The 27,910-nt window shown below is 45.8% G+C and overlaps 3 protein-coding genes across 3 annotated transcripts in view; all 3 read left to right on the top strand.

Annotated features, from left to right (window-relative positions):
• The window catches only part of LOC122458498 (GTPase IMAP family member 2-like), a 237,450-nt gene that overhangs the window by 70,974 nt on the left and 138,566 nt on the right, over positions 1 to 27,910 (top strand).
• The window catches only part of LOC119850710, an 829,101-nt gene that overhangs the window by 687,716 nt on the left and 113,475 nt on the right, over positions 1 to 27,910 (top strand). The window lies entirely within an intron of this gene.
• LOC119852254 (GTPase IMAP family member 8-like) overlaps positions 1 to 27,910 on the top strand; it is a 58,049-nt gene that overhangs the window by 2,230 nt on the left and 27,909 nt on the right. The window contains 1 exon segment of the mRNA XM_043507094.1: positions 21,820 to 21,919. Coding sequence (XP_043363029.1) covers positions 21,874 to 21,919 — 46 coding nt within the window. The 5' untranslated portion in view covers positions 21,820 to 21,873.

Genomic DNA, 27,910 nt, shown 5'->3' with positions numbered 1-27,910 from the left:
GCTGGCCCTGGCGAGTGAGGCTCTCTGTTTATCTACACAGACTGGGCCCCGGCAGCTGCCTCAGCCCTGAGCCGGGGAGGGCCGTCCTGTGAGAGCCGTGGTCACGCTCCATGGCCCAGGCAGTTCTTGGCCTAGCTGAGTTTGCCAACTAGTGCAAAGCCTGCTGGTGAGCTTGTGATGGGAGCTGGGACTGAGACTCACCAAACAACACCCGTTATCTGGGAAGAGCTCTTAGTCGTCTCTGGGCTGGGCTGGGCTGGATTCAATAATGGTTCATTTAAATGGGGGTAGGGGGTGGACACTGATAACTCTCGCAGCACTGGGGAAGTTCCAGGAGACTGGCAGAAAACTAATGTTGTGCCAGGGTTTTTAAAAAGGTAAATGGGACAACGTGGGCAATTCTGGGCCTATCAGTCTGATGTCGATCCTGGGAAAGATCATGGAGTCGTTGGTTGCCATAAATTATATTGCCCTCGTTTAATTCTTTATTAATCAAGTGCTGATTGATTAATAAAGAATTAAAGGAGGGCAATATAATTTATGGCAATCAACATGGGTTTATGGAAAATAGATCTTGTCAAACTCACTAAATACCTTTTTAGGATGAGATTACAAGTTTGGATGATAAAGACAACAGTGTTGATGTAATAGATTTCTGTAAAGTGTTAGTACCTGGGGGGCAGAGGGGGGCCTGCAGGGACTATAGCCACCCCAAAATTCAGTTTAGGCCCCCCCGCCTCCCCTTCCCAATGCAAAGATCAGAGCTGGGCATCTGGAGGGTGGGAGAGTGCACCCCAGAGCCCCTGCCTCAGCTCCCTGATTGCGCTCCTCTCTCAGCTCTGCTTAGCACAAGCTCTGGGATGCTGCTGCTCTGCTTGCTGGGATCCATTCGGGGGGGGGCATGAGGCCATCCTGGGACTTGCAACTAGGAGCGGCAGTGGTGGTGGCTCGCTGGTGCCTTTGCCTTGTGGGGGCACCTTGGTGCTAGCAGCTTTGGCCCCACAAGGTGCTGGCACAGTGTTAAAGCCGTGTCAGGCTGCTCGCTGACACTGACTGATGTGGCAGGAGGCTGTGGAGGGGCCGGGAGGACTGAAGGGAGGAAGCACCCAGCTTCCCCACCATCCTTCTGAGATCAGGTGCCCTCTGGGTAACATCTCCCAGTGCTGCGAGCATGGCCCTTCTGGCTTGGAGTGGCACTGCTGAGGGAAGGGGCATTGGGATCAGCGGATGCCTCCTTTGGGGGGGTGGGATGATATGGGGGGTTGGAGCAGCCTTGGAGCAATCCCTGAAGCAGAAAGTCCAAAGGCTTCGACAGACTGGGACCAGCTAAAAAAAAAAAAGGAAGGAGGCAACACCATCCTGAAGTCCCCAGCCACGTGCCACTCACGTGGGAAGCCCCCACCAAGGCTGCTTCCCTAGTTTTCTCAAGTCCCTTCTTGTACCATTAGCTGTTTCCCCCTCCCTTTACTTAATACTTTGTCCCGAAGTTTTAAACTTCCCCCCTCCCTAGGATTTCTGCCAATTCTCTCTCTGAAAGCCAGGCTTTGCCAGGAGCAACCAGCTTCTACTTTGTTCAGCAGGCTCAGGAGTGGCAAGTACTTGCTCCTGTTCTTTGCTGGGGAGGAGGTGTTATGTCTCCAATGCTGGGTAATGAACGGCTCTGCTAGAGCCAAGTGAGCTTGCATCTAATGGGAGAGGATGCTTCTCCTTCTCCACTGCAGTGGCTTCAGATATTGGGTTCATACCTGGGCTTTGGTGACATTGATGTGGTACGTTTAGCGGGATGTAACTTTGTCTTCACCTTCGTATGACTCAATCCAGCTAGAAGCACCAAAGTTAGTTTCCCCAAATTATTTTAGTTCTGTGCATTGTCCTAAACGGGAGACTATTTATGAGGAATAGCCAAGTGAATAGCCAAGTGTTCCTTTTACTTAAAGGGGATTATTAAATAACTCAAATGTGATCGACATTAGCCTTCTTTCATCGTGGCCACATAACTGGCTATTACAATAAAACTGACCAAGACTACTGGGAAAAATACTTTTTACCACAAGTAGATTTTCAGATGACAATAGTGCCTAATAGACCCATTAACCACAGTCTGTTCAAGCACATGTATACATGAAGGGCCTGACCTGATGCCAACTGTTTTCACTATGAAGCCTCCAATCAATCAATTAATTTCAGTGGGCTTTGAATGAGACCTTTGGTAAAAAATACTATTTTACCAGTCTCCAGCAGGAGCCATGTGTTAGAAGGTTTATTCCTTCACCCTCCCATTCCCTGGTCCTTCTCGCGTGAACAGAGAGCAGCAATACCTGAAGTCTGAAGGTGCAAACAATTCAATATTTATTGGGGTGAACTTCCAGCAAGCATTATTCCAGTTTCCTTCCTCAGTGTCCCCCTTCCCAGCTCTGACACCACAGAGCCTTGCCTGTGTCCCTGTTCCCATTCCCCACCCTTAGCAAAACATGATTCCAATTCCCCCACACACACATACTTCCTGATTCACTGCAGACTATATAATAAAACTTGAGTTCTGGCTTAGCTATACCTTAACCAATCATTTTACTGAAATTTAACTAACCAATCCTAACCTATTGTAACATGATTATCTAATCAATTATATCCCACCACCTTAATTGGTTTACATCCAACAAAACTAATTATACAGCAGACAGGAACAATCACAGAACCAGACAGATGATACAGACAAACAATAGGGAAGTGGGGACTACAGTGATAGAACAACAAAGAAATGAGGATTTCACACCCCAGCTATTGATAGGTGATTTCTTGCCAAACAGGATGCTATCAGACTTAAGTTTTCTTTAAATCTTCTAGGCTCTTCCCTTTCTCTGGAGGTGTTAGATTGAATCTCCTTTTTAACAACCCAAAACTGCCTTATTTCAGTGTGACTGGTGAGGACACGACCGTTCGCTTCCCAGCTTATGGCTGCCCCTGCTGTTTAGCCAAAGGCCTTAGCCTAAGAAGAAGGCCTTAGACTATCCTAGTGAGAGGAGGCCCTTACACAGGCAGACTGTGATTTTGATTCTTGTTTTGTACCTCTCTAACTAGCCAAGTGATAAGAATACACCTAAGTTCTTAGAGTCTAGGCCTTTGCAGACAGGCCTGAATATCTATCCTAACACTCCCCCCCCCCCTTTTTTTTTTTCTTTTGGGATCCTCCTGCCCAGGTATCCCTGGAGAATCATAGGATATATGGCGACACATTTCCTAATAGGGCCAGGCATCAAGGTGGAAGGTGTCGCTATTCCATTTGTCCCACTGCCCCTTGTGTAGTACTGTGCCCTGCACCTTCTCTCATACAGGCATACCACACCTATTCCAATTAGTGTTCCAGACTTCCCATTGTAGTGGGCCCGAGAAAGTTGGGTCCAGGTTGTCTAGTACACTGTGGAGGAGGGAGGACTTACTACATTACTTATAGGTTATCTCCATTTGCAACGTAACACAAGTATACTTAACAATACACCAACCGTTATAATAATTCACAGCAACACCGAGAGTCCTGACCACCGCAGTATGGTCCAACATCCGAGCCCCCACCGAAACACGGCCTCTCCTCCTTCTCGACAGGGTCAAGATCTTAATGTGTCCAGTTGCTGGCAGTTGCAACAAGCTACCCCTGCAGGTTTTGCTTGCTTTTGTCCATATTATAAGTTCATTGAATGTCCACAGAGAAATGGGTTATTGTCCAAACCAACTTAACCACTTGATATGGAATCAGGCCGTATGCCCTGGTTCGATTATTTACAGCAATAAGATTTACAGATCCATTTGTGCACCAAAGTCCAGATAGCAGCATGTAGATGGGTGTAGTTTGACTATGGGCTGGTGTAATTGTGCCTCTAGTAATATGTACGTTCCCAGCAAAACACCTTATACACAGTACACCCAATTGTCCACCCCTTGCATAGGCCATTGATCCTGCTCCTCCATAGTCATAGGAGAGAGACACATCCAAACATCTTCTCTTGATTTACACCATTTTACACATCTCTCCATTGATTCCCAGTGAGCTTCTCCCCTTCTCATTATTCCCATAGGGCTTGTGGGGCCCACCTTAGTTGCCATTTCATTTCCAGGTACCACGGTAGTTATTACACAGGTGCTGGCTTCCTAGCTGAGCATTTTGAATTTCCATACACATCTCCCCCACAAGCCTTTTGAAGCTACCCCTCACTGACGTCATGAGGTTTTCTGTTCATTGAAACACAACAATGCTAGAACAAGACAAACACCACAGACAAACAACACAAAACATAGTTCCATGGTATTCTGGGTTATTCTTCCACTGGTGCCAGCTTGCTTGTAGAGTGTCTGAAAAACAAAAGAAACAATTTCCACCCCCCTGGTGGGGACACATTATTGCTTAATATTAATACCACTTCCTTTTACAAATCTTCTTGCTAATTGCAGGAAAAACAGAAAAAATTACCTCCAGGCTGTCATTATTTTGTTCTATAGTCAGGCTAGTGAATTACCCCACTCACTTGTCATTTATGAAATTCATGAGGTGGTGAACCTCAGTTTCCTCTCTTGTACAACAGACCAGTTTTGCAGTTTTCTCTGCTGTACCAACCTTTAAGTTTATTCTCAGGTAATAGCTGAGAGACAGCTTCAGAATTCAGCACTGTACACACCCATACACCCACCCCTACCTTAGGGTTAACCTGTCCCCCTTATTTTCAGGCTTGACTTGTTTTTTTCACCTCCCTTTCCTGGAAGGCCATAATCCGAGTCTTTTAGTAGCTTGTTTGCTGGCCAGATATATTTATTATTTGCACCTTCTTTGTACTGCCACTTATGGGCAGTTCTCTCCCTTCCCCCATCAGCTAGATAATTTGCATCCACACACAGGCTTTCTGTCTTGCTTTTGGATCCAAAGCTATCAGCAGCTCAGAGACTGTTTTAAAAGGGAAACACTCCACTTCCACCAAAGTTCTGGTTACTTTCCACTTTCATCTCCTGCTCCAAAACACACACAGATCGGAAAAAGAAAAGCACAACCTATTGTGGCTCCTTTTGGAGCCCTAATAGGATTTTAATTAAGTACCATGTTTTGTTTGCATTTCTTTTACCCATTCTCCAATATACACTGCACACGTCCTGGGAAAATGCACATTCCTTCCATAATGACAGGTTTCAGAGTAGCAGCTGTGTTAGTCTGTATTCGCAAAAAGAAAAGCAGTATTTGTGGCACCTTAGAGACTAACAAATTTATTAGAGCATAAGCTTTCGTGAGCTACAGCTCACTTCATCGGATGCATCAAGTACTCCTTTTCTTATTCCTTCCATAGTTTAACCTCCATAACATTATTAGCCTTATCAATTTTAACTGTTTCTTTTGTGACCAAAAAAAAAAAATCCATAATCTCTCTCCATTCTCCTGGTTCTGGTTGCCCCTTACTACAGCCATAACTTTGGTCTTCATCTTTATAAAGTAGTGAGGTACCTTAAGGGTTAAATGCTAAATACCAAACCTAAACAACACTAATTACCTGTTGTCATAAATATAAAGGGAAAGGTAAACACCTTTAAAATCCCTCCTGGCCAGAGGAAAAACTCTTTCACCTGTAAAGGGTTAAGAAGCCAGGATAACCTCGCTGGCACCTGACCAGAATGACCAATGAGGAGACAAGATACTTTCAAAGCTGGAGGGGGGAGAAAAAAAAGAGTCTGGGTCTGTCTGTGTGATGCTTTTGCTGGGGACAGAACAGGAATGGAGTCTTAGATTACTTACTAAATTCTAGCTAGATATGCGTTAGATTACGATTTCTTTAAATGGCTGAGAAAATAAGCTGTGCTGAATGGAATGGATATTCATAGAATCATAGAATATCAGGGTTGGAAGGGACCCCAGAAGGTCATCTAGTCCAACCCCCTGCTCAAAGCAGGACCAAGTCCCAGTTAAATCATCCCAGCTAGGGCTTTGTCAAGCCTGACCTTAAAAACCTCTAAGGAAGGAGATTCTACCACCTCCCTAGGTAACGCATTCCAGTGTTTCACCACCCTCTTAGTGAAAAAGTTTTTCCTAATATCCAATCTAAACCTCCCCCATTGCAACTTGAGACCATTACTCCTCGTTCTGTCATCTGCTACCATTGAGAACAGTCTAGAGCCATCCTCTTTGAAACCCCCTTTCAGGTAGTTGAAAGCAGCTATCAAATCCCCCCTCATTCTTCTCTTCTGCAGACTAAACAATCCCAGCTCCCTCAGCCTCTCCTCATAAGTCATGTGCTCTAGACCCCTAATCATTTTCGTTGCCCTTCGTTGTACTCTTTCCAATTTATCCACATCCTTCCTGTAGTGTGGGGCCCAAAACTGGACACAGTACTCCAGATGAGGCCTCACCAGTGTCGAATAGAGGGGAACGATCATGTCCCTCGATCTGCTCGCTATGCCCCTACTTATACAACCCAAAATGCCATTGGCCTTCTTGGCAACAAGGGCACACTGCTGACTCATATCCAGCTTCTCGTCCACTGTCACCCCTAGGTCCTTTTCCGCAGAACTGCTGCCGAGCCATTCGGTCCCTAGTCTGTAGCGGTGCATTGGATTCTTCCATCCTAAGTGCAGGACCCTGCATTTATCCTTATTGAACCTCATTAGATTTCTTTTGGCCCAATCCTCCAATTTGTCTAGGTCCTTCTGTATTCCTGTCTTTGTGTCTTTTTGTAACTTAAGGTTTTGCCTAGAGGGATTCTCTATGTTTTGAATCTAATTACCCTGTAAGGTATTTACCATCCTGATTTTACAGAGGTGATTCTTTTTACTTTTTCTTCTATTAAAATTTTTCTTGTAAGAAACTGAATGTTTTTTTCATTGTTCTTAAGATCCAAGGGTTTGGGTCTGTGGTCACCTATACAAATTGGTGAGGATTTTTATCAAACCTTCCCCAGGAAGCGGGGTGCAAGGTTTTGGTGAGGATTTTTGGGGGAAAGACATTTCCAAATGACTCTCTCAATAATAAACCCGGTTAGACGTTTGGTGGTAGCAGCAAAAGTCCAAGGGCAAAAGGTAAAATAGTTTGTACCTTGGGGAAGTTTTAACCTAAGCTGGTAAAAGTAAGCTTAGGAGGTTTCAATGCAGCTCCCCACATCTGTACCCAAGAGTTCAGAGTGGGGAAGGAACCTTGACACCTGTGTCTGGCAAAAAGTGTCTGGCAGTTTTGCCACTTTGAATGATTCAAGTGGATTTTCAGTAGCATTAAAAAAAAACAAACAAACTCAAAGCAGAACCAAACCAATTCATCTTAAACCTACAAAACAAGAGTTTTACAAACCATGATTGTCAGTTTAGGTCCTTAAAACCTTACATAATCACAAATACAAAATTCTCTTTTGCCTAACATCCCTTGCACTGCAATTACTCTTTTTTACACAACTTTACCGCAATAACACTCCCATCTTGCACAACCTGTGGCAAACTGCCAGCACTACTATGATGTGTCTCGCGCTTCCTCTTCTGGGGGGGGGTTTTCAGGGCACCGTTTCTTGCTCCTGAACTGGGGTATTAACTACCCCACTAGTGTCCTAGAGGAGGAGAGTGGAGAGGGAGGGACCCGGGCCCGTCCTCTACTCCGGGTCCCAGCCCAGGGGCCCTAGGGATAGCGGTAAACTGCTTGAACTAGTGATTCCTTCCCCTGGGCTACTTCCCTCTCCTGCCCTTCAGCTTGTGGGGCTTCCTGCCCTCCCTCTGCACAAACCAGGTGTCCCTTTACCTAGGATCTTGGTCTTCTTAGCCCACCGCAGCACTTCTCCAAACTCTCCTCTGCTTCCCTCCAAACTGCTCTCTGCTCCAACACCAATCCACTCTGCTTCAACTCCTTCAAACTGCTCTCTGCTCCAACACTAATCCACTCTGCTTCAATTCCTCCAAACTGCTCTCTACTCCAATGCCAATCCACTCTGCTCCAACACCAGTCCACTTTGCTTCAACTCCTCCCATTGTCTGATTGAAGCAGGGGGGTTTTATCATGTGACTGGCTTCAGGTGCTTTAATTAATTTATAGCAAACTTTCTTCCTTCTATGGGGAATAAGGCTCCCTTCTAACACTCTCCTACTGCCCTCTGGCCATTCTGTATCACATATCCCCCCTCCCTGCTCAAGACCATGGGGTTGGGCTACTTGGGATGAGAGGCAGTGCTGTCATGATAGGCCATCAGCATTGCCATGTTGGCTTCCGGCCCTATGCTGTACCCGGAAATGGAAGGGCTGCAGGGATAGGAACCACCTAGTCACTCTTGCGTTCTTCTCCTTGTTTCTTGCATCCACTGGACTGGGGCCTGGTCTGTCACAAGGGTAAACCGCAGCCCTAGTAGGTAGTAGCAGAGAGTCTCCATAGCCCATTTTACCGCCAGACATTCCTTTTCAACGACAGCGTACTTTTACTTTTTTAGGAGTTTCTGGCTGAGGTACAAGATCGGGTGTTCCTCCTCCCCTACCATCTGTAAAAGGACAGCTTCTAGCCCTACCTCCGAGGCATCTGTTTGTAGGATGAATTCCTTCTCGAAGTCTGGGGCTATGAGTACCGGATAGCAGCAAAGGACTGTCCTTAAATCTGCTAATGCTCCTTCTGCCACATCAGTCCACTTTACTATCTCGGGGCCCCTAGCTTTGCTCTTGTGGCGAAATGAGGGATGAATCTCCGATAGTATCCTACTATCCCTAGAAATGCTCTGACCTGCTTTTTGTGGACTGGTCGAGACCAACCTTGTATTGCCTTCACTTTATTCCATTGGGGTTTCACCAAACCTCTCCCTACTACATACCCGAGGTATCTGGCCTCAGCTAGTCCTATCATGCATTTGAGAGGGTTGGCAGTGAGGCCGGCCTGCTGCAGGGCATCTAGCACCGCTTCTACTTTTCCAAGGTGCGTTTCCCAGTCAGGGCTATGGATGACTATGTCGTCTAGATAGGCAGGGCATACCTGGCATGGGGTCGCAGCAATTTGTCTATAAGTTGTTGGAATGTTGCAGGGGCCCCATGGAGTCCGAAAGGGAGGACAGTGTATTGGAACAGGCCATCGGGCGTAGAGAAGGCAGTCTTTTCCTCGGCATTCTCAGCCACGGGAATTTGCCAATATCCTTTGTTCAGGTCCAGAGTGGTTAGGTATCGGGCCTTGCCTAACTGATCAACTAGCTCGTCAATGCGTGGTATTGGATAGGCATCAAATTGGGATACTTCATTCAATTTCCGGAAGTCGTTGCAAAACCTCAGGGTACCATCAGGCTTGGGGACTAGGATGATAGGGCTGGACCCCTGGCTGTGGGATTCTTCAATAACCCCGAGTTCCAGCATCTTCTTCATTTCTGTCCTAATTTCTTCCCTTTTAGCTTCCGGTATCCGGTACGGCCTTATTGTCACCCTTACTCCGGGCCTGGTGACAATATGATGTTGGACCAGTGTCGTACGGCCCACCTGATACAGAACACGTCCTGGTTACATTGGATCATATCAATGACCTCTGTTCGTTGTTCTGGAGTTAACTCAGGAGATATCTTCACCTGCTCCTGTCGGTCGTCTGTCTGGGGTGGAGCTCCCTGAATGACCAGGCACGTCTCTTGGTTACGCCAGGGCTTCAGTAAGTTGATGTGGTAGATTTGCTCTGGCCTTCAGCGGTCTGGTTGTCTGACCTCATAGTCCACCTCCCCAATGGCTTCCACTGTCTCATATGGTCCATGCCAGCTGGCAAGGAGTTTGCTTTCTGCTGTTGGCACGAGCACCATCACCCATTCCCCCAGCTGAAATCACCGTACTTTCGCTCAAGGATTGTAATATATCCGCTGGGCCTCTTGTGCTTTTTCCAAATGTTCTCGTACTATAGAGGTTACTTGAGTTATTCGCTCTCTCATCTGTCACGTGCTCAATGACATTCTTTCCTTGTTTAGGTTGTTCTTCCCAATCTTCCTTGGCAATATCTAATATTCCGCATGGGTGGCATCCATATAGTAGTTCAAATGGAGAGAAATCAGCGGATGCCTGGGGGAATTCCCATATAGCAAACATTAGACACGGTAAAAGGGTATCAGTCTTTTCCATCCTGAGCTACCACCTTCCGGATCATACTTTTAAGGGTATGGTTAAACCGCTCGACCAGTCCATCTGTTTGTGGATGGTAGACTGAGGTCCGTATGGCCTGGATGCGGAGTAGGGTACATAAGTCTTTCATTAATTTTGACATGAAAGGAGTTCCTTGGTCTGTCAGGATCTCCTTAGGGATGCCCACTCTGGCAAAAACCTGGAGTAGTTCTTTTGCTATTGCCTTGGATGTGGGGTTTCTTAAAGGAATGGCTTCTGGATACCGCGTGGTGTAGTCAACAATGACTAGTACATTTCAGTGGCCCCGTGCCGATCTTTCCAGTGGGCCCACTATGTCCATGGCTATCCTCTCGAAAGGAACTTCAATAATAGACAAAGGTACAAATGGGGCCTGCAAGTGAGGTCGGGGGCTATGCAACTGGCATTCAGGGCAGGAGGCACAATAACGCTGGACCTCTGCACGTATTCCTGGCCTATAAAACCTTCTTAAGACTCTATCCAGTGTCTTGTCTGCTCCTAGATGTCCCCCAAATAGATGACTGTGAGCTAACTCTAGTACTGCCCTTGTGTGTTTCCGTGGGACTAAGAGTTGCTCTACTTCTTCCCCTTGTATTTGCGCTATCCTGTACAACAGATCGCATTTGAGCACATAATATGGCCTTGGGCCTTTGGTCTTTCCTCCCATGGGTACGCCATTTACTTCCACTACCTCCTCCCTTACATTTGCATATAGCAGGTCATTGGCTTGGTCCTACCCGAAATTCTCATGTGCGGTACCAATGTGACCTAATTCCAGAGGGCCTCTTTCTACTCCGCCCCCTTGGTTGCCCCTACTTGGGCTAGGAACTGCCTCCGAGTCCTCAGTGGCCTGAATTATCTCCTGGACTCCTGAATGGGTTCGCCTATCAACAAGGGAGGTTTTCTGGTTCTCTGCTAGAGTCCTGGTCCCTAGCCTTTTATCTGCCCTCTTTTCCCGCCTAGACTTTCAGGGTTTTCCGGGGGATGAGAATAACTCTGGGGCAAATTCGGCAAACATTGGGGTGAGGCTATCTGTAGGTGCCTCCGTCTCATCCCGAGGGTTGCTACCCTCCCCTGGCTCTATTGCGGGGAGTAAGCTCTCAAACCCAGGGAAGTTCCTACCAATTAAGACAGGGTGGGGGATCCTGGGGACCACCCCTGCAGTCACCCTGGTAGTATTCCCCTGGATCTCAATCCGTACCGGGATTGTGGGGTAGACATTTACGGTGCCATGAATGCACGTTACCCCTGTGTTTTTGGCCTGGGTTAGTTGGTCTTGCCCCACCAACTTCACCGAGACCAGTGTGACAGCATTCCCGGAATCTACTAATGCTACGGTCTCAATACCATTCATTTTTACTGATCTTGTATACCCATGCGAGGTCATTGCGACCCCTACCAGGCTGATTAGGCCACATTGCTCCCCGTGATCCCCCAGATTACATTACATAGGCTCTTCCCTGTTGGAGCATTGGGCTGCTAAATGCCCCAATTCCCCATGCTCGTAACACCACCCCATTATTCTGGTTGCTGCCCTCTGCCTGGGGCTATTTGGCCGGCCCCCCCAGTCCTCTCTTCCCAAACCCCCACGTTCCTTCTTGGCTTCAGGCCATTCCTCAGTGTCTTTCCTCCCAGTTATGGTTCTCCTGGAGTTCTCGACAGTCCGGGGCCTTGGGTTTGGGACTGGCTTCCTGATTTGCCATGTCTCACCTCCTGGGGGCTGGAACAGTTCGTGGCTGCCAGCTGTCTTTCCACGAGGGAGACCAACTCATCATAGGTGGAGGGGTCATTCTGGCCAACCCAAGCCCGGAGGCCTGGTGATAGCCCCCTTATATCAGTACCAGGAGCTCCATCATCTTCTCAGAGCTGAGGGCCTCAGGGCACAGCCATTTCTGGGTCAGGTGGATCAGGTCAAACAACTGTGATCGGGGTATTTTGTCCTCTGTATACTGCCACTCATGGAACCTCTGGGCTCGCAACGCCGTCATTACTCCGGATCTGGCCAGGATCTCTGCCTTCAGATGGGGGCAATCTGCTGCAGTCTCCGCGGCCATACCGTAGTAGACCTTCTGGGCCTCCCCACACAGGAACGGGGCGAGGATACCAGACCACTGATCACAGGGCCAGGCCTCCCACAGGGCTGCTCTTTCAAAAGCCAGGAGGTATGCCTCCACATCATCCTCCCGTGTCATTTTCTGTAGGCTGGCCCATATGGTCTGGATACCCTCGCAGTTGCGGTTCAGCTCCATAAGGGCCTTCATCTGGTTCACCAGCTCTTGCAGCAGGGCTCGGTCCAGGGCAGCCTGACTCATCAACAGACAATTAGTCTCCTGCTGCATCTGAGTCACCTCCTGTTGGGCGGTTGCTTGGACCTGGGTAGCCTCCTGCTGGGCTGCAGTGGCTTGTATTAGGGCCTTGACCATGTCGTCCATCTTAGGGACGGGAGGGTTTTGGCTAACCCTGGTTTAAGTTTCCAGCGTGTAGATCCCACTTCTGACACCACGTGTGGCAAATTGCCAACACTATTATGATGGGTCTTGCGCTTTCTCTTCTTGGGTGGGGTTCAGGGTACTGCTTCTTGCCCCTGGACTGGGGTATTAACTGCCCCATTAGTGTCCTAAAGGAGTGAAGAGGGAGGGACCCGGGCCCGCCCTCTACTCCGGGTCCCAGCCCAGGGGCCCTAGGGATAGCGGTAAACTGTTTGAACTAGCGGTTCCTTCCCCTGGGCTACTTTCCTCTCCTGCCCTTCAGCTTGTGGGGCTTCCTGCCCTCCCTCTACACAACCAGGTGTCCCTTTACCTAGGATCTTGGTCTTCTTAGCCCACCGCAGCACTTCTCCAAACTCTCCTCTGCTTCCCTCCAAACTGCTCTCTGCTCCAACACCAATCCACTTTGCTTCAACTCCTCCTCTTGTCTGATTGAAGCAGGGGGGTTTTATCATGTGACTGACTTCAGGTGCTTTAATTGGCTTCAGGTGCTTTAATTAATTTATAGCAAACTTTCTTCCCTCTACAGGAAATAAGGCTCCCTTCTAACACACTCCTGCTGCTCTCTGGCCATGCTGTATCACAAACCAGAGACAGCCAGGGGCAGCCAAGTTAAGTTCCAATAGAAACCCCTTACATTCCTTTAGTGATTTTGATTACATTACCCAATAATCAAATAATGTTTATCTCTCTGCCTGCTGCCTGCAGCAGTCCCTTATAGACCATTTCTGTGGGGAAAGGGCCCATTTTCCTTCAGAATAGCTGTAAAGGCTTCTGGGGACAGAAGCATAGTGGTGGTAGTAGCCACTCAACCTGACCACCTTGGATAATTTAATTACCAAGGGCCAATCCAGTGTGACTGCACAGAGTTGCACATACAATTACATTTATATAACTGGGTTTTATCATTAAACAAAATCTTCCTTCTTGTAAGTGAGCTGTAGCTCATGAAAGCTTATGCTCAAATAAATTTGTTAGTCTCTAAGGTGCCACAAGTACTCCTTATCTTAACAACAGTTACCTTTTACCATTTCCAACACTCCCAAATGTTTACTTTCCTCCAAACTCTGTATTATTAATTTCTGCAAAAGTTATTTGTAACTTTTCACTCACTTCTTTAAAACACTTTCTCCTACATTTAGTTCTTTAAGATTTACCTATAACAACTCAGCCACCACCTCCAATTATTGCCACACAGCTGCCTTAACCTCTGCTGTCTTTACCTTGAGGCAGTAAAACATTTGTCTCCATGGTTGCCCATGGATCTTTTACTCCAAAAAGTTCCAGTGGAATACAGCAGACCTCCGTCATACTTTGTCCAAAAACCCAAAAACAACAAAAAAACCAAAAACATTTTACATAAGTATCCAAAGTATCCTCCATTAAAACTTCAGAAAAACAATAGTGTGGAAAGGTGGGGGGAGAGAAGGGGGAAGAGGTGGAAAGAAACCAATTAACCCTGTGAGGTCAGTTTAAAGTACAGGCTACCAGCAGCAAATTAAGTAAACTGAGAGAAAGGAAAAAAAGAAAAGATATAGTTAGCTCTGAGCCAAGAGTAGGCTCCCCTGGCTGAAACTAGGATGACCAGACAGCAAATGTGAAAAATCGGGCTGGGGTGGGGGGAGTAATAGGAGAAAAAGAATAAGAAAAAGATGCAAAAATCGGGACTGTCCCTATAAAATCGGGACATCTGGTCACCCTAGTTGAAACAGTTGGGAACCCTTATCCCCAGGTTTTTATCCTGGATCTGGGAGAAGAGTGGGGGTTGTCACGTGTTCTTGCAAACCCTGCCATTTTTCACTTTGAAACTTTTTTCCTCCACTCCCCCAGGACCAAGTCCCAGATCCAGTCTCTAAAGGTAGTCTGTTAACTCTGCTTTTGACTCTAAACCCTGTTGTGCCAAATCATATTTAACCACCCCTAACTAATTTACAACCCTTCAGCAGCCCTTGCTGAAGCAGCACCAAATGTGAAAGATTACTGGCAACTTCCCATAATGGTGCCCTTACTTCAAACCTCTCACAAGCAGACTGAAGTGCATCCTTTCCCTGGATGGCATTCAGTCCCCATGGGCAATGACCTTCTTCCACTGCCCATATACCAAGGAGGGTGGGCTCCTCAGCCAACCCCCATCCCTCTGGGACCCCTAACACTGCCTCCATTTCCTTTTTAATCGCATCCCAGGCTGACCCCTGCACCTGGTATAGGCCCTGGTTCTTCCTTATCCATTTATCCAAAAAAATTCTTTACCCTGGCTTGCCAGAACCCGCAACTACCATCATGAGAGTTCGCGATACCCCCTCCAAACAGCTGCACAGACTGTTGGGGAAGGGGACTTACAGGCTGCCACTCACCTATCCAATGCAATGCATCCGAGTCATGGCACCAAGATGCTAGGGGGCTTATTCCTTCATCCACTTACTTCTCTGGTCCTTCTCGAACAGAGAGCAACAATTACCCAAAGTCCGAAGGAGCAAACAATTCGATGTTTATTGGGGTGAACTTCCAGCAAGCAATGATTCCAGTTTCCTTCCTCAGTGTCCCCCTTCCAAGCTCTGACACCACAGAGCATTGCCTGTGTCCCTGTTCCCATTCCCCATTTCCCCCCCTTAGCAAAACATGATTCCAATTCCCCCCCCCACACACATACTTCCTGATTCACTGCAGACTATATAATAAAACTTGAGTTCTGGCTTAGCTATACCTTAACCAATCATTTTACTGAAATTTAACTAACCAATCCTAACCTATTGTAACATGATTATCTAATCAAGTATATCCCACCACCTTAATTGGTTTACACCCAACAAAACTAATTATACAGCAGACAGGAACAATCACAGAACCAGACAGATGATACAGACAAACAATAGGGAAGTGGGGACTACAGTGATAGAACAACAAAGAAATGAGGATTTCACACCCCAGCTATTGATAGGTGATTTCTTGCCAAACAGGATGCTATCAGACTTAAGTTTTCTTTAAATCTTCTAGGCTCTTCCCTTTCTCTGGAGGGGATAGATTGAATCTCCTTTTTAACAACCCAAAACTGCCTTATTTCAGTGTGACTGGTGAGGACACGACCGTTCGCTTCCCAGCTTATGGCTGCCCCTGCTGTTTAGCCAAAGGCCTTAGCCTAAGAAGAAGGCCTTAGACTATCCTAGTGAGAGGAGGCCCTTACACAGGCAGACTGTGATTTTGATTCTTGTTTTGTACCTCTCTAACTAGCCAAGTGATAAGAATACACCTAAGTTCTTAGAGTCTAGGCCTTTGCAGACAGGCCTGAATATCTATATCCTAACACCACACACTTCAAATCACAAAGATTCCAGTCAGTAAAGTCCCCTCTTCTCCTTTGTTTCCATTTAAATTTATATTTGCTTTCAACTCTGATAATTATATAACTAACTTTACTGGAAGAGGGTATTTCAATGAAATAGAGATATGTTTTATTCTTTTTCAATATTACGTAGTGAATTTCCTTTCTAGATGTTGATTAAGAACATAACAGTGGCCATACTGGGTCAGACCAAAGGTCCATCAAGCCCCATATCCTGTCTACCGACAGTGGCCAATGCCAGGTGCCCCAGAGGGAGTGAACCTAACAGGCAACAATCAAGTGATCTCTCTCTCCTGCTACCATTCCTTACCCATCCTGGCTAATAGCCATCAATGGACTTAACCTCCATGAATTTATCCAGTTCTCTTTTAAACCCTGTTATAGTCCTAGCCTTCATAACCTCCTCAGGCAAGGAGTTCCACAGGTTGACTGTGCGCTCTGTGAAGAAGAACTTCCTTTTATTTGTTTTAAACCTGCTGCCCATTAATTTCATTTGGTGGCCTCTAGTTCTTATATTACGGGAACAAGTAAATAACTTTTCCTTATTCACTTTCTCCACACCACTCATGATTTTATATACCTCTATCATATCCCCCCTTAGTCTCCTCTTTTCCAAGCTGAAAAGTCCTAGCCTCTTTAATCTCTCCTCATATGGGACCCGTTCCAAACCCTTAATCATTTTAGTTGCCCTTCTCTGAACCTTTTCTAATGCCAAAAAAGAAAAGGAGTACTTGCGGCACCTTAGAGACTAACAAATTTATTTGAGCATAAGCTTTCGTGAGCTACAGCTAACTTCATCGGATGCCACGAAAGCTTATGCTCAAATAAATTTGTTAGTCTCTAAGGTGCCACAAGTCCTCCTTTTCTTTTTTGCGAATACAGACTAACACAGCTGCTACTCTGAAACCTTTTGTAATGCCAGTATATCTTTTTTGAGATGAGGAGACCACATCTGTACACAGTATTCAAGATAGGTTTTAGAGTTGCAGCCGTGTTCAAGACATATTCAAGTATTCAAGATGTGGGTGTACCATGGATTTATATAAAGGCAATAAGATATTCTCCATCTTATTCTCTATCCCTTTTTTAATGATTCCTAACACCCTGTTTGCTTTTTTGACTGCTGCTGCACACTGCATGGATGTCTTCAGAGAACTATCCACGATGACTCCAAGATCTTTTTCCAGATTAGTTGTAGCTAAATTAGCCCCCACCATATTGTATGTAGGGTTGGGGTTATTTTTTCCAATGTTCATTACTTTACATTTATCCACATTAAATTTCATTTGCCATTTTGTTGCCCAATCACTTAGTTTTGTGAGATCTTTTTTGAAGTTCTTCACAGTCTGCTTTGGTCTATCTTGAGCAGTTTAGTATCATCTGCAAACTTTGCCACCTCACTGTTTACCCCTTTCTCCAGATCATTTATGAATAAGTTGAATAGGATTGGTCCTCGGACTGACCCTTGGGGAACACCACTAGTCACTGCTCTCCATTGTAATAGCAATTTTAAATCAACATTCACCATTCTTAACTTCTCCCAGCTCTTTTCTTAAATTTGCCCTATTATCGTTAAGTATTGCAGTACATATGGCATGTATTGTCATATCATGGGCTGAGACCTCTGCAAAACCAAGAGTTAAGCATTGTTGTGAGTTTCAAGATGTCATAGGGGAAAATCCACATAAAGAGTTGATAGAATAGTATGTTATCTGCTGAACCATTACACAGTATTATGTAAACACAAGTTTACACATTTTTAAAAGTGTCTTTTAGAATCACAGAATCGTAGAACTGGAAGGGATCTCGAGAGGTCATCTAGTCCAGTCCCCTGCACTCATGGCAGGACTAAATATTATCTAGACCATCTCTGACAGGTGTTTGTCCAACCTGCTCTTAAAAATCTCCAATGATGGAGATTTCACACCCTCCCTAGGCATTTTATTCCAGTGCTTAACCACTCTGACAGTTAAGAAGTTTTTCCTAATGTGCAACGTAAACTGCCCTTGCTGCAATGTTACCCCATTGCTTCTTGTCCTGTCCTCAGGGGTTAACGAGAACAATTCAACCCTGTCCTCCTTGTAACAATCTTTTATGTATTTGAGAACTCTTATCATGTCCCCTCTCAGTCTTCTCTTTTCCAGACTAAACACACCCAAATTTTTTAATCTTTTGTCATAGATCAAATTTTCTAGACCTTTAATCATTTTTGTTGCTCTTCTTTGGACTTTCTACAGTTTGTCCACATCTTTTCTGAAATGTGGTGCCCAGAACTGGACAAAATACTCCAACTGAGGCCTAATCAGTGCAGAATAGAACAGAAGAATTACTTCTCGTATCTTGCTTACAACACTCCTGCTAATATATCCCAGAAACACTGTTGACTCATATTTAGCTTGTAGTCCACTATGACCCCTAGATCCCTTTCCGCAGTACTCTTTCCTAGGCAGTCATTTGCTATTTTGTATGTGTGCAACTGATTGTTCCTTCCTAAGTGGAGTGTTTTGCATTTGCCTTTATTGCATTTCATCCTTTTTTACTTCCGACCATTTCTCCAGTTTGTCCTGATCATTTTGAATTTTCACCCTATCCTCCAAAGCACTTGCAACCCCTCCCAGCTTGGTATCATCCACAGACCTTATAAGTGTACTCTCTATGCCATGAACTAAATCACTGATGAAGATATTGAACAGAACCGGATCCAGAATTGATCCCAGCGAGACCCCACTTGATATGCCCTTTTGATTTGACTGTGAATCACTGATAACTCCTCTCTGGGAATGGTTATCCAATCAGTTATGCATCTACCTTATAGTAGCTCTGTCATAACTATAAGGGGAAGGGTAATCACCTTTCTGTACGGAGAACTCTAAAATCTCTCCTGGACAGAGGCAAAACCCTTTCACCTGTAAAAGGTTAAGAAGCTAAGATAACCTCGCGGGCAGCTGACCAAAATGACCAATGAGGAGACAAGATACTTTCAAAGCTGGGAGGGGGGGACAGGACAAAGGGTCTGTCTGTGTGTGTGATGCTTTTGTCGGGACCAGAGGAGGAATGCAGGTCAGAACTCCTGTAAAAAGTTAAGTCTCTAAGGTGCCTCAAGTACTCCTTTTCTTTTTGCGAATAGAGACTAACATGGCTGCTACTCTGAAACCTGTAAAAAGTTAGTAAGCAATCTAGTTAGATATGCTTTAGATTCTTTTGTTTAAATGGTTGGTAAAATAAGCTGTGCTGAATGGAATGTAGATTCCTGTTTTTGTGTCTTTTTGTAACTTAAGGTTTTGCCTAGAGGGAATCTCTATGTTTTGAATCTAATTACCCTGTAAGATATTTACCATCCTGATTACAGAGGTGATTCTTTTACCTTTTCTTTAATTAAAATTCTTCTTTTAAGAACCTGATTGCTTTTTCATTGTTCTTAAGATCCAAGGGTTTGGGTCTGTGTTCACCTATACAAATTGGTGAGGATTTTTATCAAGTCTTCCCCTGAAAAGGGGGTGTAGGGTGTGGGAAGATATTTTGGGGGGAAAGATGTTTCCAAGTGGGCCCTTTCCCTATTGTTTGTGTAACACTTTGGTGGTGGCATCATAAGGTCCAAGGACAAAAAGAAAAAGTTTGTATCTTGGGGAAGTTTTAACCTAAGCTAGTAAAACTAAGCTTAGGGGGTCTTTCATGCAGGTCCCCACATCTGTATCCTAGAGTTCAGAGTTGGGAAGAAACCTTGACAAGCTCCATCTAGGTTGCATTTCCCTTGTTTGTTTATGAGATGGTCATATCAGACAAAAAGAAAAGGAGTACTTGTGGCACCTTAGAGACTAACAAATTTATTAGAGCATAAGCTTTCGTGAGCTACAGCTCACTTCATCGGATGCATCCGATGAAGTGAGCTGTAGCTCACGAAAGCTTATGCTCTAATAAATTTGTTAGTCTCTAAGGTGCCACAAGTACTCCTTTTCTTTTTGCGAATACAGACTAACACGGCTGCTACTCTGAAACCTGTCATATCAGACAGTATCAAAAGCCTTACTAAAGTCAAGATATAACACGTCTACTGCTTCCCCTTATCTACAAGGCTTGTTACCTGTCAAAGAAAGCTATCAGTTTGGTTTGACACAATTTGTTCTTGACAAAGCCATGCTGACTATCTCTTATCATGTTATTATCTTCTAGGTGTTTGCAGATTTATTTCTTGATTATTTGTTCCATTATCTTTCTCGGTGCTGAAGTTAAGAGGACTGGTCTGTAATTCCCCAGGTTGTCCTTATGTCTCTTTTTATAGATGGGCACTATATTTGCCCTTTTCTAGTCCTCTGGAATCTCTCCCGTCTTCCATCACTTTTTGAAGATAATCACTAATGACTCAGTATCTCCTCAGTCAGCTCCTTGAGTATTCTAGGATGCATTTCATCAGGTCCTGGTGACTTGAACTTTATGTAAATGTTTAAGAACTTTAAATTCTCAGGTTGTTACCATGATGGGTTGCAAGAGTTTGAACATCTGTAATAATTTAATTCATAATTAAAACAAGCGCAATAGCTATTTTTATATATCTCACTTCTCGTATTTTTAAAGAGTGAGTTTAAGGAACTGGGTATTATTTCAGCTCCATTGCATAACAGTGCTGCTACGATTAAGGGCTCTGTAAATGTTCTATTTTATATATCTTATTTTTTAGGTATAGATATTTGCTCCAGGATGGATTTTTGAATTAAAGAATCTTAGCCCAAATGATATTTTTAGTACAGTTTAAAAAAATAAAACTCTTGATCTGTTTTCAGAGTTTTGTAAATTCAAATGAAAAGATAAATTAATTCATTTCTGTATTCTTATGTAAAAAAACAAGTTTATTTTTTTTTAAAAATATATGCAGCCTGATTCTCATTTACATGAAGTCCTTTTTACACAACTCAATCAGCATAAAGAGCAGTGTAAAAGGGTCCTTAATGTAAGTGAGACTCAATCCCTAAAGGTTTTCCTGGCATTTGACCATTGTGCAGAGGCTCCAGCTAGTTCCTCCCAGCTCCCCAGCCTAGGACCCCAGAGCTGTACCATCTTGACCTGGTCAAAAGCCTGACCAGTGTATTTTTAATAGCCAGTGCACCCCTCCCTCAATGTGGAGAGGACAATGTACTATCCTTGATATCAGAATGTTTTGGTACTACTTAATACCGGGATGTGTTTGCGTGAGTGCTCTGTGACTAGCACTTCTTAGTCGGATTCTGTGAACAGCTTCTGCCTCATACCTGATACATATTCTGATACAAGGGCTTATGTCTTTGGCTCTCTTCTAACTACATCTTCACCTGAGGGCTCCCCACAGTGTCCCACTGCCCAGCCCCCTGCCTGGGCCTCCTACCCCTGCTCAGCGCACATCCCTCTGGCATTCACCCTCTTGCTTCCACGCTCGGCTTCCCCTGACCAAACTGGATCTTCCCCTTTTCACAAAGGGCCACTGCCTGAGCCTTCCACTTATCCAAGTCCCCTGCTCTGGTCAGTTCACACCAGCAGATCTGTTCCAGCTCTCCTCAGAGCTTGGCTCTCTCTACTGGATCTCCTGCAGCTTTCTCCAGCTGCTTCTTGTCTGACTTTCCTGGTCTCCTCAGGTCTCACTGGCCGATCTCCTCCCACTACAGCCCAGGTACCCTCTTGAGTCCTGTTGAAGATAACTGACGAATCACAGGTGCACGGGCCTCTTTCCTCTTAAACCATCAGCGTTGCCCTGTGACATGTCATGTAAACTGTGTATTAGCAAAGCAGTAATATGAAAAATAGAGAAATGCTTTTGTTGCATGAAAGAGACATTCTGCACACACAGAGTGTTTTGGTGGGTGCTAAACTGAAACTGTTATGACTATACCCTTTAACAGAGGTTGTAAATAACTACGTTCTCCTCTTTCTTCTATTCAGAAATCCAGTGAGATACTGAGTATTATATTGGGATTGAATATCTTGCCGGTTCCAATGTCTTCCGAGGAATCTTTCTCCATCGCACCTGGACAGCTTGAAGGTAAGGTTTTTATCACTTGTATTCAGGGAAATGTGACAGGGTGCACTCATTTCTCATGAGCACCTCCTGTCAGCTGGGTGCGAACCTGCACTCTCTTTGTTCACGGTGCCCCTTATTGGCTGTTGCTCTCATCAGGTCTTCAGTGGCTCAGCCCTCTGGCTAAGTCACACACAGTCTAAGCACATGAAGGAACCCCTGTCGGGCTTATAAAAGACCAACAGGGCCTGTCCGTATGCCTTTGTTGGTATCTGCAGCCTTGCCTCCAGGCTCAGTTCTCAGCTCCTTCTGGGCTAGTTTTACATCTGTCCCTGCCCTGTTTTAGAGCACTGCCCCCAGGACTTTCTCCCTGGAGACTTTGTCCTCAGAAGTCCTCTGGTGTCTTTAAGTTCTGCCCTTCACTTGGGCCTCTAAACAAGGCTTATCACCTCCTCAGGGCTTACACCACTTCCCCAGTGGCTGGTGTGGGGACCCAACCTAGGGACCCTACAAATAGCCACCACATGCTGCTTCTTTTGATAGTTGCTGCTTGTGTGTGCTCAGATGCAAATTACTCTGTTTCCTGTCATCTCCTCCCCCTGCTTTCTTCATGGTCATGTTTCAATTTATTTAAACACACATTCCTTTGTTTAGGATAGACCTGGTCACCAAATCATAGAATCATAGAATCATAGAATATCAGGGTTGGAAGGGACCCCAGAAGGTCATCTAGTCCAACCCCCTGCTCAAAGCAGGACCAAGTCCCAGTTAAATCATCCTAGCCAGGGCTTTGTCAAGCCTGACCTTAAAAACCTCTAAGGAAGGAGATTCTACCACCTCCCTAGGTAACGCATTCCAGTGTTTCACCACCCTCTTAGTGAAAAAGTTTTTCCTAATATCCAATCTAAACCTCCCCCATTGCAACTTGAGACCATTACTCCTCGTTCTGTCATCTGCTACCATTGAGAACAGTCTAGAGCCATCCTCTTTGAAACCCCCTTTCAGGTAGTTGAAAGCAGCTATCAAATCCCCCCTCATTCTTCTCTTCTGCAGACTAAACAATCCCAGCTCCCTCAGCCTCTCCTCATAAGTCATGTGCTCTAGACCCCTAATCATTTTTGTTGCCCTTCGCTGTACTCTTTCCAATTTATCCACATCCTTCTTGTAGTGTGGGGCCCAAAACTGGACACAGTACTCCAGATGAGGCCTCACCAGTGTCGAATAGAGGGGAACGATCACGTCCCTCGATCTGCTCGCTATGCCCCTACTTATACATCCCAAAATGCCATTGGCCTTCTTGGCAACAAGGGCACACTGCTGACTCATATCCAGCTTCTCGTCCACTGTCACCCCTAGGTCCTTTTCCGCAGAACTGCTGCCGAGCCATTCGGTCCCTAGTCTGTAGCGGTGCATTGGATTCTTCCATCCTAAGTGCAGGACCCTGCACTTATCCTTATTGAACCTCATTAGATTTCTTTTGGCCCAATCTTCCAATTTGTCTAGGTCCTTCTGTATCCTATCCCTCCCCTCCAGCGTATCTACCACTCCTCCCAGTTTAGTATCATCCGCAAATTTGCTGAGAGTGCAATCCACACCATCCTCCAGATCATTTATGAAGATATTGAACAAAACGGGCCCCAGGACCGACCCCTGGGGCACTCCACTTGACACCGGCTGCCAACTAGACATGGAGCCATTGATCACTACCCGTTGAGCCCGACAATCTAGCCAGCTTTCTACCCACCTTATAGTGTATTCATCCAGCCCATGCCTGGATCCCTCTGACATGCCTGGCTAGAACACATTTTAGTCATCATTCCAGTGTATGTCCATACTACTTAATACCCATTGTGTATATACATCACATAAGATTATTAAAGATCAGTGAGTTACTAGTTTTCAAATGATACCTCACAAGGCATATTTTGTACCAAGATTATTACAATAATGTGTAGGCTGTAAATACAGAGGTACCGAGTGTCACACATGTGTTAGTTATCACATCTTTTTTTCTCAGTGCAGATAAAACATAAGTGGAAGGACAAACACTTCCTTCTCAGCTGGTTCTCTAGGTCCATAAACTACAGCCCTATTCTAAGTTAGGGCTTCCCTATTGAGTAAAGCTGGAATCATATTCACCTGTATCCAAGATGTTATAGATATTAGGATCCAGCCCTCACAGCAGACACATTGTGTGGGCATTGATCTGTCACTTAGTCCACAGGTATGTCTTCATCACTTAGTGTGTTTGTCATTGGTGGTGGAGTGGCATCATAGATGTGGCAAATAAATAAATAAATACAATCAAGCCCAGTCATTGAGGGGTTCATTTCAAGCACTGTCTTCCCAAAACTGCCGCTTCCAGATTACGTTAGCCTTGCACACCCTTTTTTTCTTAGATTGCAAGGCCAGAAGGGGCCATAGTGGTCATCTAGTCTGGCCTCCTGAATAGCACAGGCCAGAGAACTGCCCCAAAATAATTCCTAGAGCAGGTCCTTTAGAAAAACATCCCAGCTTGATTTAAAAATTTGTCAGTGATAGAGAATCCACCACAACCCTTGGTAAATTGTTCCAGTGGTTAATTACCCTCATTGTTAATCATTTCAGCACTGGCTGTCTTTAATGCCTATATTTAACTTTCCCCTGCTGAATTCAAATTGGCTCAGCTCTCAGGCTCAGGCTGTCAGAGATGTAAAACATTATGTCCATAATGGAGGCTTTTTGTCCTGATTTGGAAAAAACTACTGAATATGCCCCATAGCAAGACAAATTAGATGTCTTCAAACCAGCAGGGCCTGATGCAATACATCCCCGAATACTTAAGGAACTGGCTGAAGAGATCTCTGAGCCATTAGCGATTATCTCTGAGGACTTTTGGAGGATGGAAAAGATCCCAGAGGACTGGAAAAGGGAAAGTATATTGTCCATCTATAAAAAGGGAAATAAGGACAACCCATGGAATTGTAGACCAGTCAGCTTAATTTCAGTACCTAGAAAGATAATGGAGTAAATAATCAAACAATCTGTTTGTAAGCATTTAGAAGATAATATGGTGATAGGTAACAGTCAACATGGATTTGTCAAGAACAAATCACGTCAAACTAACCTAATATCCTTCTTTGACAGGGTAACAAGCCTTATAAATAGGTGGGAAGCAGTAGATGTGATATAGCTCGACTTTAGTAAGGCTTCTGATACCACTTCACATGACCTTCTCATAAGCAAAATAGGGAAATCTAGCCTAGACAAACTTACTATAAGATGGATGCACAGCTATTCGGAAAACTCTACTCACAGAGTAGTTATCAATGGTTCACAGTTAAGCTGGATGGGCATAGCAAGTGGGGTTCCACAGGGATCGGTTCTGGGTCCGCTTCTATTCAATATCTTCATAAATGATTTGGTTTAAGCAAGTTGCCCAGCATCCCTCATATAGGCAGCCTGTGGCAAAGGCAGAGATAGAATCCAGCTCTGCAATCAAATCCAGTGCCACAGCTACAATACCTTCCACCTATCACAGCTAGTGAGGCAGGGGATCTGCAAACAACAGTCTCATTCACTACACAACTGGGCCTCATTCATCATCCATCCTGCGCACTGAATGAGCAGGGTCCTGTGGAGAAACCCCCAGCATTTGATCATGTAATTAAAGACTATCATGATTAGACCTCATCAGGAATTTTCTGTCAATGATTTTTTGACAGCAAATGCAGTTTTCACATAACCAAAATTTCCACAAGAAAACTTCAATTTTGTCAAAACTTTCCATTTTCCCCTGGGACAATCAAAATAAAATATTTCATTTCAGGTTGGTTCAACCTGAATCAAAACATTTCAGTTTGTTGAACTGAACCAAAACGTTTCATTTTGAATCAGTTCAATATTATATCTGATTCCCCAATTGTGTTGTGGTGCTTCATGGATGCAGTAGTCTGGGTGCTTTGTGACGCAGTAGTCTATGGAGCAGGGCTCTTGCCTGGACTACATCTCCCATAATGTGCGAGGTCTCCCCTCTGACCCTGCCATGTGGTGCATTATGCGAGTCACTTGAATATTATGCTTTAGGGAGATGTAGTCCAGCCTGGAAGCCCAGCCCACAGGGAAGAGGCACCGGAACTGTGACCTCCATGAGGCAATGCAGCTCCATAGAGAATTGCAGTTTACTGCTGAACTAACTTGAAATGGATTTTCCCAGGGACACCCAAAGGCACTTCTCTGAAGCAAAAACTATGCCCCAACTAAATGTCAAGTTCCTGCTGCAAATCATGGAGGCATTAAGGCTCTTTTTAGACAGACATTTTTTTACAATGGGAAGTGTTGGGCAATCTAAACAGAGGGGGAAGGGCTGTATGTGGAATGGGATGCAGTATTTAACATGGCAGGGGCTGTTTTTTCCCCCAAACCTCAGGCAAGATATCTGGCACTAAGCCTTTTATCTGGCTCCTTTATTAATTGCTGTTAGACTGAACATGCACAGAGGGAGAGCCCAGGCTATGCAATGCATTCTGTATATTTTATCTGGAAGAGGCTGGAGTAACACAGCAGAGGGATAGATTCGCTGTAATGTTCCCCAGACCACTGGCCAGAATCCTGCCATGGAAGCTACCGTAGCTTGTCTGAAGGGTGGGGTTCGCTCAGAGGTGAAAGTAAGCCGGTACGCCCCAGTACGGCATACCGGCAAGAGCCGGTGCACCGTCCTGGGGCAACCCGGCTTCCCCAGGCAGGGCCGGCTCTAGGCACCAGCAAAACAAGCAGGTGCTTGGGGCAGCATTCCGGTGCCGACCATGCTGCCCCTAGAAATGTGCCCCCACCACCCTAGCTCCCCTCTGCTCTGCTCCACCTGCTCCCCTGTTTGGTGCAGCAAGCATAGGAGGGAGGGAGGAGAAGCCAAGTGGCAGCGTGCTCAGGGGAGGTGGTGATGGTGGAGCAGAGGTGAGCTGGGGTGGGGAGCAGTTCCTGTATCCCCCCCACCCCGTTGCTTCCTGCGCTCCCCTCCCTCACTCACCTGCTCTCCGCCTGCTCCCCTGAACGCGCTGCCTCTCCCTCGCCTGGGCAGTAGAAGCAAGGGAGCTGCAGGCCCTTTAAATAGCCCCCAGAGCCCTGGGGTAGTGGGGGCTCCGGGGGCTATTAAAAGGCTGGGGCTCCAGCTGCCTCTGCAGCCCCGGTCCTTTAAATAGCCGCTGGAGCCCTGCCGCTTCCCCAGGGCTCCGGTGGCTAACTAAATGACCAGGGCAGTAGAAGCAGGAGAGCCCTGGGCCCTTTAAATAGCCCCCAGAGTCCCAGGCTGCTGCTGCTACCCCAGTGGGGGAGGAGGAGAAGTGGGGGCACTTACCTTACAGGGTGGGCTGGGGCTGGCTCTGACCCCCTCAGCCCCGCCCCTTCCGGGGGCCAGATCTGGCCCCAGCATACTGGTAAGTCACTCGACTTACTTTCACCCCTGGGTTCGCTTGTGCACTCCGAGGGCAGGCTTACACTCAATTTTGGCACCAATTTATACTGGTAAAACACACTTATAAGTTTAAGTCCACCCCAGTGACAACTCTAGCTAGGCTCCATGAGTACAACTGCACCCACAGAAATCTGGGCCTGTCTCCTTCCTCTGGGCACTGCAGCCTGGAGCACAGGGTCACAGCATCACTCACTTTAGGCCCCGTTACTCCTCCATTGTGATGGAGGAGCAGCGGGGCCAAACCTGAGTGGCATTACAACCCCATGCACCAGGTTACGAAGCCAATCCCTATTATCTGTCCCAGGCAACCCTGCCCCCTACCTCCTCATCATGCTGGATGGCAGGGCAGCTGGGCCAAACCTGAGTGGTGCTGCAATCCCACGTGCCAGGTCACAACGCCTGGAACAGGGAGTCAGGCCCAGCCCCGCTGGACAGGAACCACTGCATATCCTGATCTCCCTCACATCCACTCTCATCCCCTATTACTCTTCTCCTCAACCTCTCATCTTCTCTGGCTCTTCCTCTCACAATACAAACATGCTTCAGTCTCTCCCATCTCAAAAATA

Source organism: Dermochelys coriacea, chromosome 2, assembly GCF_009764565.3.
Source record: "Dermochelys coriacea isolate rDerCor1 chromosome 2, rDerCor1.pri.v4, whole genome shotgun sequence".
Taxonomy (NCBI): Eukaryota; Metazoa; Chordata; order Testudines; family Dermochelyidae; genus Dermochelys; species Dermochelys coriacea.
Note: the sequence above shows the minus strand (reverse complement) of the source record. Positions and strands in the feature narration are given on the sequence as shown.